The following is a 19,650-nucleotide window of genomic DNA, read 5'->3' on the forward strand; positions in this document are numbered from 1 at the left end:
CTGTTATCTCCTTCATTCCTATAAAAAAAAGGTTAAGGTAAAGCAACTTTATTTATACACGGTTTGTGTTTAAAGCTAGAAGCTTGTGGGGCCGTGTATATGAAACAAATACTGAACAAATATAATATATTAAATAAACATAACATGGTTAAAAATCCCAACTGGCAGGAGGCAGACCAGTTGGCTATTTACAAGCATGACCGAGGATTTGAACTCGGGACGACCGAGAACAAATCCAGATAGTGGTCAGAACGGGACTTGAACCCGGGACCTCCAGATTTCAAGTCCGGCGCTCTAACCACTCGGCCACGCTGCCTCCTATAAATTACGTAAGAATGACTGCTTGGGGCGTAGGGTTGGATGTGCGATTTGACAATAAGTAATTTGATAGTTATAATCCATTCGTGCATGTGCCATCCTGTGAGTGTGAAGTGGGTTTTTTTATTATTTTATTTCACTCTATTTTTCAGCCTGACAAGGACTGTACTGTGAGTCAGGTGTTTACATTGGACCTGACTCAGTACCCCGAGTAACTGTAATAGCACAGCATATAAACTGGTTTTCCACTTTGGACTTGTGGACAGTACATTTACGAAAATAAATATTATTTGTGTAAAGTTGTGTCTTGTTTCTTACTACGGTTGAGGTATCTTCGAAAGCTCAGATTCAAATTAAAACCTTATTTCTCTTTTTAGGACAAGTTACGTAATGTTTCTAAAATATTGTACCCACAATGCATCGAGAATGGCACCCGAGTTTTGCGTACAAACACTATAATACAATAAACTGATAAGAACTGCATCGAGTTAGATAAAGAGTTAGTATCAGTTGCGACTTCACTCCCTTCCCGCATCCCCACAACGCTTGAGGGTTTGCCTGAGTTGTTTCTTTAGTCAAACCATCTTGCAAAGACCTGCTGACACCCTTCCGCTCTGAAAATAGAGTAAGCGCCAGTTACTCATTCAGGCTCCCACCCCTCTAATGAAGCACTCCCCAAGGTGGTGTAGGTAGTACTCCAATATCAGGGAAACCGGGATTGCCATAGAAAATTTTGAAGAAACGCTGAAAGGTTTCTACCTGATTCATTGTTGGCGACGTGCCGAAGTCACGTGCTGGTGATTTTCTATTTCCTGTAGAAAATCGACCTGTCCGGGTCTTTTATCAAATGGATAAGAACCTTTTACAATGGAGCAAAAAGCTGTGTTATAAACAATGGGTTCACTTCACACTATTTTGATCTTCAGCGAGGAGTACGACAAGGGGATCCACTCTCCCCGTACCTGTTTATTGTTGTTATGGATGTACTGTCGATATCCATACGAAAAGATGTGGAAATAAAAGGATAAGTGGTAGACGAGAAAGAAATTAAGCTCACTAGCTTTGCGGATGATCTTACGACGTTTTTGAAGGACATAGATTCTCTACACAAATTAATGCATAAACTTAAGCTTTTCGGTAGCTGCTCAGGCCTCAAACCCAACATTGCGAAAACTGAGCTATTACGACTGGGTCCATCACAAAAGGATGTGGACAAATACAGTATTCTTTAATAATATTCCTAAACCGTCAGAACCACCCAAAATTCTGGGGGTCTATTTCACGTACGATAAACGACTTAGGGATAGGCTTAATTTTGAAAATCTTATTAAAAGAAATTACTGGCTCAATGGAGAAGAAGAAACCTTACTATTCTGGGCAAAATCCAAGTAATAAAGTCGCTCATAATCCCAAACTTTATGTATCATCTAATCAATACAACTGCCTCAGAAACTATTGTAAAAGAAATCAACAAAATAATGTTCAATTTTATATGGAATGGGCAAGATAAAATAAAACGTCTTGCAATAATAAACGATATCGACAAAGGGGGATTTAGGATGACTCACCTCGAATCGGCAATTGAAGCTCAAAGAATTCTGTTTTTGAAGAGATATGCTAATGATGAGAACCGCTCCTGGAAATACATTCTAGATTCTTGTTTAAAGAACGTGGGAGGAAGCTTTCTTCTCCTGAATTGTAACTTCGATGTTTCTTCTCTCCCCGTTACTATTCCCTGTTTCTACAAGGAATGCCTTAAGTCCTGGACTACCTTGATGGAGTGGGATAACAAATAGTATAGTTTTTAAAATTTTGTTGATTACTTTTAAAGCCGTACATGGTCTTGCTCCAGCCTACATAAGTGAACTTATTTCCGTTAGAGAAACTGCTGGAAGACATTACCTGCGTTCCAACAATGGTTTACGCCTTAATTATAGCCAAAGTAAATCACTCGCAACGCTTGGGGATCGCTCTTTTCATGTGGCCGCCCCTAAATTATGGAACGATCTTCCAAGTGAAATAAGAAACATGCCATCTCTGCAAAGTTTTAAGAAAGCCATCAAGACCTTTTTATTTTTAAAAGCTTTTTAATTGTACATTTCTTTTTATAGTCATATACATTTTAATCTTTTTTAGCTTGTGAATTTAAATTTTAAATTTTTAGTTTTTTTAACTATATTGTAATGCGCAATTGAAAATTTTTAAATTGATAATTGCGCAATATAAGTAAATTATTTATTATTATTATTATTATTATTATTATTATTATTATTATTATTATTATTATTATTATTATTATTATTATTATTATTAAAACTTTAAACGGAGTGTTGGAACAGCCAATATGGAACAATGAACTTATTTGCATCCAAAACAAATCGGTCTACTACCCAAAGCTGATAAAGATGGAAATTTTAACAATTAGGAATATGCTAACTGAATCAAGACTTCCTTGGTTTTAATGAGTTGAAGCAGAAAGAAACAACATTAACAACGGCTAATTACTTTCATTGGTTGGGAATCGTTCCCTCCCTTCCTTGCGAGTGGCGAAGGATCATTAAGGCGGGCAATATCAGTTCATTTTCTCAACCTACACAGCCAAGGAATCTTTATTCCGATCAGATACGTGTCAAGCTTGATGAAAATAATGTGGTTGAAATTCAAGCTTTAACTAGTAAACACATATACAAAAAACTTGTGACCAAGAGAACAACAGAGCCAACAAGCAAAGCCAAGTTTACAGCTATCTTTTCCGAAAACAATTTGGACTGGGCAAATATCTATAGAATTCCGTTCAACCTGACTCAACTCAAAATACTTCACAGAATTCTTTTCACCAATTCATCTCTTTTTAAGATGAAAATATCCGCCACTCCTCTTTGCACCTTTTGTGACTTGGAGAGCGAAACCCTTGAGCACCTTTTCGTGGACTGCGAATATGTGAAATCATTCTGGGAAGCTTTCAGCGCTTGGGTTAATTCCCTAGGCATTTTTCTCAATCGACCAACTGGCCAAGAAATAATGCTCGGAATAACAGGAAATAGCGACGATTGTAAGCTAGTTAAACACCTTCTAACCTTAGGGAAACAAACTGTATTTTATTGTAGACAAAAGAAGCTCTCACCAATGTTCTCATTGTTTCAGCTGCGTGTGCTGCGCATTATAGAAATTGAAAAGATAATAGCCACTAAAAGAGATAAACTATTAATACACGGTGCACATATCAAAGTGGGAGAAGGTTGTACCTTTTTTTCGACTATTTTGCTTGTTTACAAGCGAAAGTAGGAGATTAGGAGTGATGTGGGCAAAATTTGGAACATTCTTGTCTACTCTCAAGGGACTTTTTTAATTTCTCAAGGGACTGTTTTAATTTCTCAAGGGAGTTCTTTCCGCTTAGTGGGCGATGAAAGGGTCTCTTATTATTATTGCGTCAACACTTCCGATCTCGTGTTAAAGACGTGACTTGTCACATATTCCGCTGTAGGTGATGAAAGGGTCTCTCATTAGTATTGCGTCAACAATTGCGATCTCGTGTTAAAAACGTGACTTGTCACATGTATAAACGTTATATAACAGTTATTTTTATGCGTGAGTATCTCAAATGAGATATGACACAGCTAATCGAGAATGTGAGTGGTTCAGTGTTTCACAGTCTAAAGCGTTGTACTAGTACAAGCGTCTCACTCACTGAAGCCGGGCGCTAATATTTAACCTAAAATGATTAAGAACGGAAATTATCTTTTCTTTCACAAACTATTCGTCGAATACACTCCCTTTGTTCGTCTTTAAATGTTTTGTGAACAAAACTCTTGAGAGATTTTCTAAAACCTAGAAGAACTCGCTTTCTACTTCATTCCGCTCAACCTGCGCTCAACACCCGCCATGATAACAATTGTTTTTGTCTACGTGCGATATTTTTGGACCGGAAATTAGACTTGAACTCCATTAGCCGCTGTGGGTGATGAAAGGGTATCTCATTAGTATTGCGTCAACACTTGCTATCTCGTGTTAAAAACGTGACTTGTCACATGTATAAACGTTATATAACAATTATTTTTATGCGTGAGTATCTCAAATCAGATATTTTCGCGACAATCGATTGCGTTAGTCACGCTTAACACGAGTGAATAATCATTTATTCGCGTTCTCAATTCAAGGGATTTCTTTTCGGTGTGGGTGAACAATGCGTCAGTCAACACTTGAAGGCAACGTATAAGTCGCGCTAATATTTAACCTAAAGGATTTGTTTTCGCGACAATCGATTGCGTTAGTCACGCTAAACACGAGTAAATAATCATTCGCGTTCTCAATTCAAGGGATTTCTTTTCGGTGTGGGCGAACAAAGCGTCAGCCAACACTTGAAGGCAATGTATAAGTCTTTCACAGACTAAAGCGACGCTAATATGTAACCAAGAACGTAAGAACGCAAGTTTGGACTGGTACAAGCGTCTAACACACTAAAGGAGCGCTAATATTTAACCTAAAACGATTAAGAATGCAAATTTGTACTTTTACAAGTCTTTCACATTCGCGACAATCGATTGCGTTAGTCTCGCTAAACACGAGTAAATAATCATTTATTCGCGTTCTTCTTACACCGAGGATGAGGCAACATGCTTGTCCCAACTTTCAAGAAACCCTTTTCAGCGATAATATTTATTTATTTTAAAATTCCGCCGTAGCACGGAAAAATGAATGTTTCGCACATTTTATCGGGCAAAAGACGAGAAAAATACGCATAAGACTCACATTACGAGCTGATCGGATGGTTTTTAAAATTTGATTTCTGCAAAGGCTGATTTTGTGTAAGGCTCAGGTCAGTCATTTAAAGGTCGTTGTTTTCGTCACTGGCACGATCGTCTGGCGTCTTTGGTGGTGTGATGTAATACTCTTCGACACCACTGGTGATAGATCACGCTCTTACCGAATCCCATCGGAAGCACCGCCAAATCATCTTTTCTTTCACAAACTATTCGTCGAATACACTCCCTTTGTTCGTCTTTAAATGTTTTGTGAACAAAACTCTTGAGAGATTTTCTAAAACCTAGAAGAACTCGCTTTCTACTTCATTCCGCTCAACCTGCGCTCAACACCCGCCATGATAACAATTGTTTTTTCTACGTGCGATATTTTTGGACCGGAAATTAGACTTGAACTCCATTAGCCGCTGTGGGTGATGAAAGGGTATCTCATTAGTATTGCGTCAACACTTGCTATCTCGTGTTAAAAACGTGACTTGTCACATGTATAAACGTTATATAACAATTATTTTTATGCGTGAGTATCTCAAATCAGATATTTTCGCGACAATCGATTGCGTTAGTCACGCTTAACACGAGTGAATAATCATTTATTCGCGTTCTCAATTCAAGGGATTTCTTTTCGGTGTGGGTGAACAATGCGTCAGTCAACACTTGAAGGCAACGTATAAGTCGCGCTAATATTTAACCTAAAGGATTTGTTTTCGCGACAATCGATTGCGTTAGTCACGCTAAACACGAGTAAATAATCATTCGCGTTCTCAATTCAAGGGAGTTCTTTTCGGTGTGGGTGAACAAAGCGTCAGCCAACACTTGAAGGCAATGTATAAGTCTTTCACAGACTAAAGCGACGCTAATATGTAACCAAGAACGTAAGAACGCAAGTTTGGACTGGTACAAGCGTCTAACACACTAAAGGAGCGCTAATATTTAACCTAAAACGATTAAGAACGCAAATTTGTACTTTTACAAGTCTTTCACATTCGCGACAATCGATTGCGTTAGTCTCGCTAAACACGAGTAAATAATCATTTATTCGCGTTCTCAATTCTAGGGATTTCTTTTCGGTGTGGGCCGGGGGTGTGGGTATATATGAAGAATGTATTGAACCGCTGAACTGTTTGTTTGCTTTAGTAGGCCGGAATAAGCGTATACGCGACACGAGTACTACAGTATATTCAATGTGTTTTCGATTGGGTCTTCTTTGGCTCCTTAATTTGCGGTTGAGTTTTGTAAACAGCGCGTTGTTGACTTCTAGGTTTCAGTTTTAATTTAGAATGTGATGTGGAAGTGTAAAGTATTCAGGTAAGCTAAGTTATTTTCAAGACTTCTAAACAACATGAAAAGCGTCTTTCACCCTTTAGCAAAACACTACTCCATACCACAATTGACAGCCAACAGATAGACCATAGCAAAATAGTCGTAGTCTCATAGAGACCTTTGATTTAACTAGTTAAGCTTAGATACTCCGGTCTGTCTGTTTCTTTTCTATGAATTGATGCATATTGTAATTGCTTAATGTGTTTTTTCAAAAGTGTAATTAGTGTAGTAATCAGTAATTTGTTAGACGCTTTTGTCAAATAAAGAGCATAAATTATATAAAAAAAAACCTGTCCGGGTCTCGCAGCGTATTTTCACAGGACGAAATACCAAGAATCCGTAAACGGAAAAACGTTGCTGAAACATGTGTCGCCGTTGCGGAAACATGACGGACAACTCGTGTTTCCGTCTGCGGTTTTGTGGCGTTTACTCGTGTTTCCGTTGCTGCGGACACAGCGGCCGGACCACTTTTTTACATGTTTCCGTCATGTTTCAGCTGAAGGAAACAACGGTTTCCGCAAGCGGAACCTCATGTTACCTTTGCGGATAACGCGATAACGTTCCGGAAATTTTTTTTTTCATTTTCCGTCGACTAACCAAGCGGAACACGCGATAACGTTCGGAAATTTTCTCATTTTCCGTCGAAACAGATAATTTGCGGACACGCGATACGTTTTTTTATTCCTCGACAAGATAAAGTTGCGGATCACGCGATAACGTTCCGGAAATATTTTCTATTTTAGATAAAGTTGCGGACACGCGATAACGTTAAATATTTTTATTTCCTGAGACTAAAGTTCGACGGCGTATATGACGTACAGGCCAAGTGAGTAGGTCTCATTTTTTTTATATCAGGCCCAATACTGGACGCGTTGTGATAGCAGTTGCGGACGGATAGTTTTAATTTTTTTTTTAAATTTTTTTGAAAAAGTAGCTTTATCTTGAAAAAGTCTACCACAAAAAACTCAACTGGAGGACAACTACCCAAGAAAAAACATATGTTTTATTAAAATGTATTATATGAACGTTTCAAGGTTCCACACTGTTCGATGAAGCTAAAAAATTTGTATAGTGGTTATCACACAGTCAATACACTCAGTCCAGTGGCTATCAATAGTGCGTACTGCCCAACTAGGGGCATTGGTCGGACAGGGCCGTACAGATGCCGTCTCGGTTCTGGTTACACGGGCACTTGTGCGACGTTGTTTCTCGCTAAGGCCATTTAAATGAGCCTCGTCTAGTTTTGATTTAATGTTCCTGAGCTTGGTGCGTTCCCACGTCAGTTTTCTTGTTTTTCTTGGCTTTGGACCACTCGTCGAATCTGATCACGATTTCACTTTCCTTGATGACATAAAGTCAATCGCATTCGGGGAAGATAGGATTTTTTCGCCTTGTTTTTCATTTTGAAAGTGTTTTCTGTAGATTTGGAGGCGCCGGATAGTTTCTAGAAGATAGAAAGGGAAAACACATCAAAAAAAGAACTTTAACTTTCTTTTGACTAAAAATATTGTTTTTAGAACTTTATTAAAAGGCTGATTCTCACCGAGTAAGTACAAGTACAAGAGCGATAAAAGATTGAACACACTCTCTTATCATCCTTTCTCAACATGCACAGGAATAATAAGCCCCGAAGGGAACGAAAAGCACAAGAAGAAGAATATTTTTTTTTTTTTTTTAACGGAAGTTGCTCTTCTTATGCGTTATTTATGGCCAGTGAAAACCAGTCTTACAAAAGTTAATGCCAATCGTTTGAGAGAAATAAAGGATAAAGCTGAAACTCTCCAGTTATTCATCAAGGAGCAACAATGTATTTCTTATACTTACTCTCTTTAAACGATTTTCCGCTTAATTTTCGTTTGTTCCTCGAACTTGTATTTGTTTTTCTGGTTGCATCGTCACGTAAGGATCTCCAGTGTTGTTGAACGGCAACTAAAATGCAACAGAATATTTATCAATAAGGGAGGCTACTTACGGCGTTTCGCCAATTACAAGCTAGTTAAGCCCAAAATACATGTACTACATGTACAGATCTAGAGCGATAACAATTAAACAAACTTAAAACGAAATTTAAGTCTACATCATTCCAAATTTATTGAGGCCCTTTAAAACTGTTTAACTGAGAATAATATTGTTAAAACGAGTAAACAAAAAGACAAAAAAAATTGGTAATGTACATACAACATTTACGAGAAAATTTATCTCTTATGATAGCCTTTTCCATTTTTTCTTGCCATACACTGACTGCACTTCTTTGACAACTTTCTGCCATGGCCTGGTTTGATGGACTATTAAACCTATGATAGAGGTAATGATCGGTAATGAATAAAAGACTATACAAACCCATTACGCATAGTTAACTGCTGAATTGAAGCAGTTAAATCTACGGTGGCCCAGAAGGGACAACGCTTCTTCTTGAAAATGCAGTGTTGTTCGCAAATTCAGTTCTAAAAATAACAGTTAGATTTTTACAGAACAACACTGCATTTTCAAGAAGAAGCGTTGTGAACTTGTCCCTTCTGGGCCACCGTATTAATCTCATCTCAATCACACAAATAATACAACGAACCCATCACAACTCGTAACAAAAAAAAACTAAAAGTTACGGTAAGCGCTCTCCTCTTCCCCACATGACTTGGCTGACGCGCAATACATGTAAGTAGATCGCAGGATAACTGTTGTGTACTTAACAATTATTCCATGAGCGCGAGTTGGATATTAAACAATTATTCTGCGAATCGCGCCTGATACTTAGCCGACGAGGCCGTAGGCCGAGTTGGTAAAACCAGACGATATTCCGCATAATTGAGCAGGATATCTGTTTTATTATTCAACAAATTGTTACCCGTGTACAGCCGTCCCGCTCCCCTCAAAAAAATCGGGGAGGAAACGACGTGCCCTCCCCGATTTTTTTGAGGGAAGCGGGACGGCTGTACACAGGCTACAAATTGTCAACGAAACGCATTTTGCAGATAGAAAAACTGTTATTATGCAGCGCTTAGCCCTTCAGACAGTGAACGTCATGTAAAGTCGATTATAGCCGATATCACATTTGTCATTTTCCTCAAAACGCCGGTAAACCGCGTCCAGACGACGTAAATCAGACTAAAAAGAACCAATCATATCACCTTTTAATTTATCAAGCTGTTTTCTATCCCTTGCCTGTAGTTCCTGCCACACTTTCTGAGGATCTTAGTTTTATAATAACAGAAAAAAAAAAACAGTGTCAAACTAACTCACCATAAATTTTAAAGCACACCTCACAATTACATACACGACTCAAACTGGAAGCACCGAGCGAACGTAATTTTGGGTGATTACTGTATTGTTCACTCCGAATGAACTAATACAGAGTAACATACAGTATAATCCAATTTTTTTAAGTTTGAATTAACGAAACAAATTGATTTATAACCTGGTTAGTGGGAATAAGTTCATAGAAGTCGTGTTTAAATCAGCCTGCGCGCGTTTCTCTCGGCTGTTAGCATATATAACCTAATGCCCGTCTATTAGGTAAACAGGCGACCTGTTTGGCAGGCAAGCGCCTACTCGATAAGTAAAAGTGCCGAAGGACTGGCCGAAGTCACAAAAAAAGATAAATAAACCACTCATACTGACCGTTTTGTTAAAAAGATCCGTTTCTGTGTTATGCTAAAACAATTAGCTGCAAGGCTCACTCTCGAATTTATCCACTTTTGATAGTTGGCTTGTCCCGAGCCAACTCTCAGCCGATAGAATCCTCAGGCTTGTCGTCCAATGAGTGAAAGTGGTTTATTTATTGATTCGTGCTTTCACAGGCGGCCCAGGCGTTGTATACGATCAAGTGACAATAAGTGGCCGATTGCGTAACTCTGGTTCAGCCGTTTGAGACAACTTGTACGAGAAAGCTTCGAAAATTGCTCTGATTAAATTGTAAAGGAACTGAAATAAAAATGCTACCCTCTGCATTATTTTGACTTCACTTGTTCCTAGGGTGAGTTTAAGCCATTTTAGCGATTTTCACGGTTTAGTTTTTCTTACGTCGAAAGCATAACTCGCTTAAACGGCTTAAAAACCCACTCTAGGAACACATAGAAATCAAAATAATGCAAGACAACGAAATGTAAGCCAACATTATTTCAATAGGCCATTTCCGAGTTACCCTTTGCCTCTGTTTCAAAACGAGTCTACGTGCGAAACCACAACAAATGAAAATGAATTGAGACTGTATCTTCTATGTCCGATTTATTGCGTGGTCAACGAGGCACAGAGGGAAAAAAATAGGAAGGTCGAGATACTCTGAGGTTGGTGTTAGCTACGCCACCTTTGTCACCAGATCACAGAAATCGCGCGAGATTCAAAAACTATCAGCTCAGCACCGTTGGTTGCTATAAACTCCCCGAATCCGACCGATACGCGGAACCTCGCGCTTTAACTAGCGAAGACTGCTCGTGTTATTTTCGTAAATGAAATGAATGCCGGCAAAAAATGAAAACCGTTCGAGTTTCTTCTCTCAAACCTTTCCTTTGCTAAACAAGAAGTGAGAACAAGAATGCACAAAGACTCCAAATGAATTCAAGTGTATGTGAATGAATGATAGCCTCATAAGTACTCTGGATTTAATCATACTGTAGCAAACAAAAAGCAATAGCACACATTCGTAGAGAAGACATAGGAAAAACGGAGCGAAAAGTTAAGCTAAACCTCATGACAACGTTCATTTTTACATGGGGAATGTCACACATCACCCAAAGACTCATTATTAAAACCGCCATTCGAGCGTCTCGATATTGGTAGTATTCAGTTTAGAAGTATAATAGTAAAATAATCTACTCACCGAGCACTCACTATCGCTGTTTTGATCTCTGGAATAGTCGCCCTTTCTAAATACACCACATTTACCGCACCGGCCAGTACTCAAAGTGGAGTAGCCACTGGAGCAGCTGGGTCCGAAGCCCCCCCGCGAATAGCAGCAAACAGTCGAAAAGAAAGATGTAAAGGGTGACACCGCTTTCGTTGTTGAATCTTCGCTTTGCTAATTACAAATTTCCCGCCTCACAAGTGACGCGCGCGAGTCTTTGCTGACCGAACTTGAGCCCGCATCACCATGCGCAACTGCATCTGCGCACTTGTCACCTTTCGATCCTTTTCATGTGGATAAATTTTCGTGTGATTTTAGTGATCAATCGTGCTTTTCGAGGAGATTTTGATCTTTTATTTAAGTATAATTTTAAATCAACGCATTAAACGAGCACAGGATGAAGAGAAAAGAAATGCATGGCGAGTCGAGTCGTCAAAAGAGGCGAACAAGATGCAGACAACGATGTGTCATTGCCATCAGCTCTAGCAACTCACAAACCACGAACACCGAAGACTGTACTCGATAAGTGTAAATCAGTGGAAAAGTGGAAAAAAGACACAACCCTACACCACTACCTAAAGATACCTGACGAGCAAAAGAAGTCTACGCCTATATTACCTGGAGTGAAACACCACAGTCCGGGGGGGGGGGGGTAGTGCGGGAGGGTGGGGAGACAAAAAATAAAAACACAACCAAAAAATATGTTCTACCTAAGAAGACCCACCCAGGAAAAATACAACCACTCACCACACCGAAAAACAAAACAAGACCCAAAAAAAACGAAACCCATCTAACAGTCCCCCCTTCAAAAAAAACAAAAAAAAAAAAAACAAAAAAAAGACCTCTCACGGAAAACGTCAACGCCGAAACGGCCAGAACAAGAAAAGCGAACCGCGCAAAAAACGCCCCGGGCGCCCCGAGGAACCAACGCCACCGACAAAAAAGACGAAAAACAAAGCCCAAACCACGGAGACACCAAAGAAAGAGAAAAAAAACGAAAAAAAAAAGAGAGAGGAAAAAAAGACAAAACACAACAAGCGAGACACAAAAAAAAAACAAAAAGCCAAATACACACAACACAAAAAAAAAACACCACACCCCCCGCCCCCCCTGACACCACCAAGCAACAGCCTAACAACCACCAAAGACAGCAGAGAGGCCAGAAAGAAGAAGCACACCTACCCAGAACGCACAGCAAAAAAGAAAACCAAAGCAGAAGGAGCAAAACAGCAGAAAAAAGGCACGAACAGACAAGAGAGAAACAGGAAAGAGACAAAATGAAGCAGAAGGAGAAAAAAGGAGCACAAAAAAGAAAAGGCAAGAGGAAAAAGATATCAGAAAAAGAAAACAAGCCAACGAAAAAAAAAAACCCAAAAAGAAAAACCCCCCCCAGACCCAGACAACCAAAACCCAAAAAGACAAAACACCAAACACCCCCACCCACGACGCACCCCCTCAAGTTAACCCCAACCAACCACCCACACCCCACCAACAAAGCACAACAAGGACCCAACCAGCACCCCCCAAAAAAAATCAAAACCCCAAACCCCCACCCAAACCCCACGCACCCCGGCGCGCGGAACACACCCCACCGCCCCGGGACAGCCAGAGCCCGACAAGACCAACAGCAACCAGAAAGAACACCACAAAGAGACCCGCCCCGACCGCCCCGACCCGAACCCAACGGGCAAGACCGGCCCCCGACAGCACTGCACAATGACCCGACACGGGCACAACCCCTGACAAGCAGGACCCCCCCCGCCCCCAAGCCCACCAAAATTGATCAAATGACAGGATTCGTCCTGGAATCAAATGGCCCAACCGGCTCAATGACAAATGGCTCAAGTAACCCAACTGCGTCATGGCCCTACTGACTCAATTGATCAACTGGTGCAAACAGCCAGGACTAAATGACCAAACTGTCTCAAATGGCCCAACCGACTCAAATGATACTATTGGGTCAGTGATCCAACTGCACATTGACCCATTGGGCTCAAGTGATCAACCCAGTGCAAACAACCCATCTGACTCAAAAGAAACCATCTCAAATGGCCCAACCGGCTCAATGACACAATTGGCTCAAGTAACCCAACTGCGTCGACCCTACTGGCCATGATCAACCGGTGCAAACAATGATCGACTCAAATGACCAAACTTCCAATAGCCCAACCGACTCAAATGATACTATGGAAGTGATACTATTGCAATCAAACCGGTGCAAACAACCCATCTGACCAAATGACCAACTGTCTCAAATAGCCCAACCGACAAATGATACTAGACGGCCACCGTGCACAACCCATCTGACAAATGACCAACTGTCTCAAATAGCCCAACCGACTCAAATGATACTAGGAAGAACACTGCCAGATCACCGGTGCAACAACCCACTGACTCAATGACCAAACTGCTCAAATAGCCCACCGACTCAAATGATACTATTGGGACAAATGATCCGCCACTGCACAACCCACTGACTCAAATGACCTCCAAGCCCACCGACTCAAATGATATAGGAAACTGCACAACCCACACTAATGACCACTCTCAAGCCCAACCGACAAATATGGAAAGTGATCATTGCAATGACCCAGTAATATCAACTGGTGCAAACAACCCACGGACAATGACCACCACCAAATGACCAACCAACTCAAATGACCCAACTGGCTCAATGACAATGCGACCCACTAATGATGACTGCGTTCACCGTGGAACAACCCACGACCAAATGACCAACCACCAAATGACCAACCAACCAATGACCCAACCAGCTCAAAAGGAGCATGACCCTACAGATGACCCAACTGGCTCAGGTTCAAACCGGCGAACCCAGAAAGACCAACTGTCTCAAATGGCCCAACCGGCCAAGACAAATGGGTCGAGTAACCCAACGCGTCACTTGGCCCTACTGGCCAATGATCAAACCAGTGCAAACAACCCACTGACTCAAATAAAGAAACCATCTCAAATGGCCCAACCGGCTCAATGACACCCGAGTGACCCAACTGTGTCACTTAACCCTACTGGCTCAAACAACCCATCTGACTCAAATGACCAAACTGTCTCAAATAGCCCAACCGACTAAATGATATATTGGGTCAAGTGATCCAACTGCATCAATTGACCAATGGGCTCAAGTGATCAAACCGTTTAAATGACCCAACCGGCTCAAATGACACAACCGTCGAAATGACCCAACCAGCTCAAATGACCCAACCAGCTCAAATCACCCAACCGGCTCAAATGACAAATTGGCCAATGACACAACTGCTTCAAGTGATCAAACGGTACAAACAACTAGAAGAATTGACCCCCGCATGACACAACTGCTTCAAGTGATCAAACGGTACAAACAACCCATCGAACCCAAATGACCAAAGTCTCACAAATGACCCAACCGTAAATAAATAGTGACTCCTGGGTCAACCACTCCAACCAGTGCAAACAACTGAGACACTTCTCAAATGACCCAACCAGCGAATGAAAATTGGTAAAGTGATCAAACAGTGCAAATAACCCAATTGACTCAAATAATAACTGCATCAAATGACCCAACCAGCTCAAATGATGCAACTGGATTAATAAAAAAATTGTTTACAATTTGATGTTTGAGTGATGTTCTAGCAGGCTGCACTGTATTGTGATAAATAGTATTAATGGGATATGCTTATCAATCATCACAACAAAACGCACTGAGAAATCCCTGTTCTTTCCTTTACGGAGATAACATGTATGAGTGAGATTTCATTTCTTTACTAAACTTGTCTCACAAATATGCTTTAATTTACTCAAAAAGTTAAGGTTGATAGAGCCATCTCGTGTTGGTTTTTTATGTAGCAAACAAATTGAAGATCTTCTTCAGAAAGAACGAAAACAAACAGCAGAAATCCGTAACGTAAATTTGACGGAAACAGACAACAGCAGAAATCCGCTAACGTAAATGTGACGGAAACAAACGGCAGAAATCCGCTAACGTAAATTTGACGGAAACAAACAATAGCAGAAATCCGCTAGCGTAAATGTGACGGAAACAAACAACAGCGGCAATCCGCTAATGGAAATGTGACGGAAACATAAACTCGCATTTCCGTTGCGGAAACATGACGGAAACGTGATATTATCACAGAGACTTGGATTTTCACGTTTCCGCAGCACGTAAACGTGACGGAAACATAGAGTTCTATGTTTCCGTCATGTTTCAGAAATACGGAAACGCGCGTTTTCGTCCTGTGTTTGGAGTTAGCGCTGAGGTCAATTTTGTCGACCTGACGCCATTTTGTGTGTGGTTTAATGGGCTGCGCATAACAAGAAAAGCAAAAATCGCACTTTGGAAGAATTTTCTACGCTTCACTAGAGAACTCAGAACCAAAGGGACAAAGATAGGAATAAGAAATTACTGGAGATTACGGTAGTGGAAATTCTGTAGCGATTTGACCAATTTCACGAAAGATATTTCGCTTCGAGTGAGATGCTGTCGATAATAGTTTCCAGCCTTGGGAATATTTAATAAAGTACACGTGTTCAAACTTTCGCAAAGCAATAACTCATCCAAATCACTTCAAATTGGCTCGAGGAGCTGGAACAAGAAAGAACACGGCAACAGTGTAAGTCAATTTCTTCATAAACCGTTCGAATTTATACATCGCAAAACAAAACTGTTTCATTTCAGTCATTTCCATACAAATCCTTGTAAATTGAGTCTTAAGCTAGGCACACACTAGGGGACTAGTCGCGGGGACTTATTTTCTAGTGTACACATTAGAAAATCGACCGATTGGTGGGAATATTGGTCCCTGCGACTAGTCCCAGAAATCAAACCAGCTTAGCCTGCGAGCAGGCTCTCTATTCGGGGGCAACGTGAATCTCCTTCTTCGAGAGCGCCGAAGGCGCGATCGCGCGAGTGAGAGCCTGCTCGCAGGCTAAAACCAGCTTAATTCGTGGGACTAGTCGCAGGACCAAAAATGTGGTCCCTGCGACTAGAATTTCGATGCAAAATATGAGTACACACTAGAGGACTGGTCCCCGAAGCAAGTCCCTGCAGCAAGTCCTTGCGATTAGTCCCCTAGTGTGTGCCGACCTTTAGAGTACTGTGGCTCTTATCGTTAGTTTGGGTTGCCTGTGTTCTCAGGCGCATAGATCTTTGTCTCAAATTTCATTGGCTGCTCAAAAAGAACGCTTGTCGCTGCCCGGTACGTATATATATGTTATTTGCCGACAGAAACATAATTGAAAACGCAATTCAGCGCATCCCAGTCAGTAAAAAAACATATTCAAAGGTTACACTAAATTTTGGTGGTGAAAAAATAGAATTTGCGCTAAGCATCAGTGACCCGTTGACGCAACTCACGTGAAAAAAAAAAACATTCAAAGGCAAATGAAGTGAGACCGTTACATTATTGAACGCTTATTTGAAAAAAATAGTGAAGGACGGCACTTCATCGAATTACCATGAGGTTGCTCGAAGAGCCGTCCGGCCTTCCCTTGATGCTATGCGTTCTAAACAAAACCGCTTTGGGAGCGACTGGGAACGAGTGTGTTTCATTAGGCTACAACCACAGGGTGCCCAGGCTCACGCTCTGACAACTCGGTCAAAATGGCGGCGTCAAAATTAAAAGGATTTGTATGAAACTTTAGAGGAAAAAATTTTATCGCACGAAAATATAATAAACCGCTAGTAAAGCTCACATTTCACATCATATGTTGTCTATGCGACGTTTCTTGACTGTTCTAAAGCATTTAAACCCTATTTAATCGATATTTTTAATTTTAGTTTACTCATACCTAAATATATGCAAGGGTGAACACTTCCGACTCCAGATAAACACCACTGTTCGACAAAAATGAGCCAAAACTTGCTTTTAATTTGGTCCACTCACTCCAAAACCTCGCATGGGAATAATTCGAAGACCATTCTTTTACTGCAGCAAATTTTTGATTCGCCTGCCTCTCTTCGCGATTTAAGAATACGGGAAAAATAACCATGGTCTACAAACTTTTAGCTTTCTCCAACACCTTGAACCAGAGAGAGTCGACGCATTTTTAATTAGCCTTGCCTTTCACGTGCGGCCTCGCGCTTTGATTGGGCGATAGTTGCCAGGGCGACGATACTTTTTTCCCGTAGGGGAGGGAGGCAAACGAGACCGTCAAGGGTGCTCTGCCCTTCTCAAGTACACTGGCCTGAGCTCCCACAGGGTGATTTTGTCTCACGTGCGAATCTTGACACCATGTACCGAGAGTGAATTTTGCAAATCCCTTGCGAATTAAATTCGACGCACTTGACTACAGCAACATCAACAATGTAACAAAGCAAAGGGCAATAGCTCAGAGCGTTCGTTCAAAGTGTACATGTCTTCGCTAATGTAATAAATAGTCAAAAGGTTAGCGTAAACTACTATGATTATCGTAAAAGTTTCAGCGAAATATTTTAAAAATTGAACATAGAATACAGTATTGGTGACGTGTTTTCATTTTAATGCAAATGCGATTACTTTTTTAAGTTCTCGCACATATTGTTGAGAATGAATTTAGGGGAATTTAGAATGTAGTCGACAAGTGCGTTTTGAATCTTGCTACGTTTCTTGTCTGTTTCCAGCTGAACACCAACTTACATGTTACTAGCATTGGCTATTACATCCGAAGGCTCTTCGCAAAATCTTTCGCGACAACTGAGGTTTTGACAGCATTTTTGCTTTGTCGCGTGCATGTGCTTCAAATCTGTGTGCGGTCATAAAAATTCCGTCATGGTCACGTTACACCAGTAAGTCAAGATTCGCACGTGAGACAAAATCACCCTGTGGGAGCTCAGGCCAGTGTACTTGAGAAGGGCAGAGCACCCTTGACGGTCTCGTTTGCCTCCCTCCCCTACGGGAAAAAAGTATCGTCGCCCTGACAACTATCGCCCAATCAAAGCGCGAGGCCGCACGTGAAAGGCAAGGCTAATTAAAAATGCGTCGACTCTCTCTGGTTCAAGGTGTTGGAGAAAGCTAAAAGTTTGTAGACCATGGTTATTTTTCCCGTATTCTTAAATCGCGAAGAGAGGCAGGCGAATCAAAAATTTGCTGCAGTAAAAGAATGGTCTTCGAATTATTCCCATGCGAGGTTTTGGAGTGAGTGGACCAAATTAAAAGCAAGTTTTGGCTCATTTTTGTCGAACAGTGGTGTTTATCTGGAGTCGGAAGTGTTCACCCTTGCATATATTTAGGTATGAGTAAACTAAAATTAAAAATATCGATTAAATAGGGTTTAAATGCTTTAGAACAGTCAAGAAACGTCACATAGACAACATATGATGTGAAATGTGAGCTTTACTAGCGGTTTATTATATTTTCGTACGATAAAATTTTTTCCTCTAAAGTTTCATACAAATCCTTTTAATTTTGACGCCGCCATTTTGACCGAGTTGTCAGAGCGTGAGCCTGGGCACCCTGTGCTACAACTGGAAATTTTGCTTCAACCAACGTCAGGGGAAAGTTCATAGTCTGTAACGTTTATCAGTAAGTAATAATATATAGATTTAGGCAAGCCTAAAAGCGGAGCTCCCAGTTATTTCCCCTTAATAATTTTTTAGACTGTTTTTTATTCATGTTATTTTCTTTATATACGATACGTATCCCTTTTCACCATGAACAACAGCACCAAATAAGAGTTAAAAAATCGATCAATCAAAAATATCATTAGTAGTCTATGCATAACCTTGGTTCTAAAGATACACTCGCAACTCTCAAAGTTAAACAAGAACAAAGAAAGGGTTGCTCTAGAACATATCCATACCCCCATCATAACTGGTATGTTACAGCTGTACATAACACAACTGGAACGTTTTGCATGTAGCTTCCCCCCTCCCCCAAATGGGGGCCCTATACGATGGAATGGTGACAATGACAGTCTTATTATTGCCTAAGGGACCGGTCATTATTTATGTAGAGGGGGGAGGGGGAGGGAAAAAATATGTTGGAAAGATCAAAATTTCGGTAAGGCCCCCCCCCTCCAGGCCATGTAAGTAGCAAGTGACCCCTGCTTCTTTATTATATTTACGTGATGACCCCCCCCCCTTCACCTCATATCTCCCTTTATATGCCTTAAGTAATTATTAAATGCATGTTACATACAATCTTAATTGCACACTTGTTCTGGATACTCTTTCAGCAATAGGGCAAATTTTGGATGAGTTATGTGTATAGCAAAAATACCTCAATTATTAACTCCTTAACTTTGGAAGTGATAGTTTTTACAAATTATGCTCTCATGGTGAACACAAATGTAATACCGGTAACCATGCAAAATATAATTCTTTTCCAATGATTTTCCTTAAGTGTAAAAGAACTACTTTCTTGTTGTTATATCATGTGTTATTACTTCTTGGGCTATTGCAGTGATAATCATTTTGTAAAAAGAAATAATTGCAGTCAAACC

General features: G+C 40.6%; 1 protein-coding gene across 1 annotated transcript in view; it reads left to right on the top strand.

The window, feature by feature from the left end:
* LOC144653162 (structural maintenance of chromosomes protein 1A-like) overlaps positions 1 to 617 on the top strand; it is a 40,029-nt gene extending 39,412 nt beyond the window's left edge. Inside the window, exon 41 of the mRNA XM_078513092.1 lies at positions 471 to 617. Coding sequence (XP_078369218.1) covers positions 471 to 533 — 63 coding nt within the window. The 3' untranslated portion in view covers positions 534 to 617. The remainder of the gene's footprint in view (positions 1 to 470) is intronic.
* Positions 618 to 19,650: the final 19,033 nt, after the last annotated feature.

This window comes from Oculina patagonica, chromosome 5 (assembly GCF_052425735.1).
Source record: "Oculina patagonica isolate OP01 chromosome 5, crgOcupat, whole genome shotgun sequence".
NCBI lineage: Eukaryota > Metazoa > Cnidaria > Anthozoa > Scleractinia > Oculinidae > Oculina > Oculina patagonica.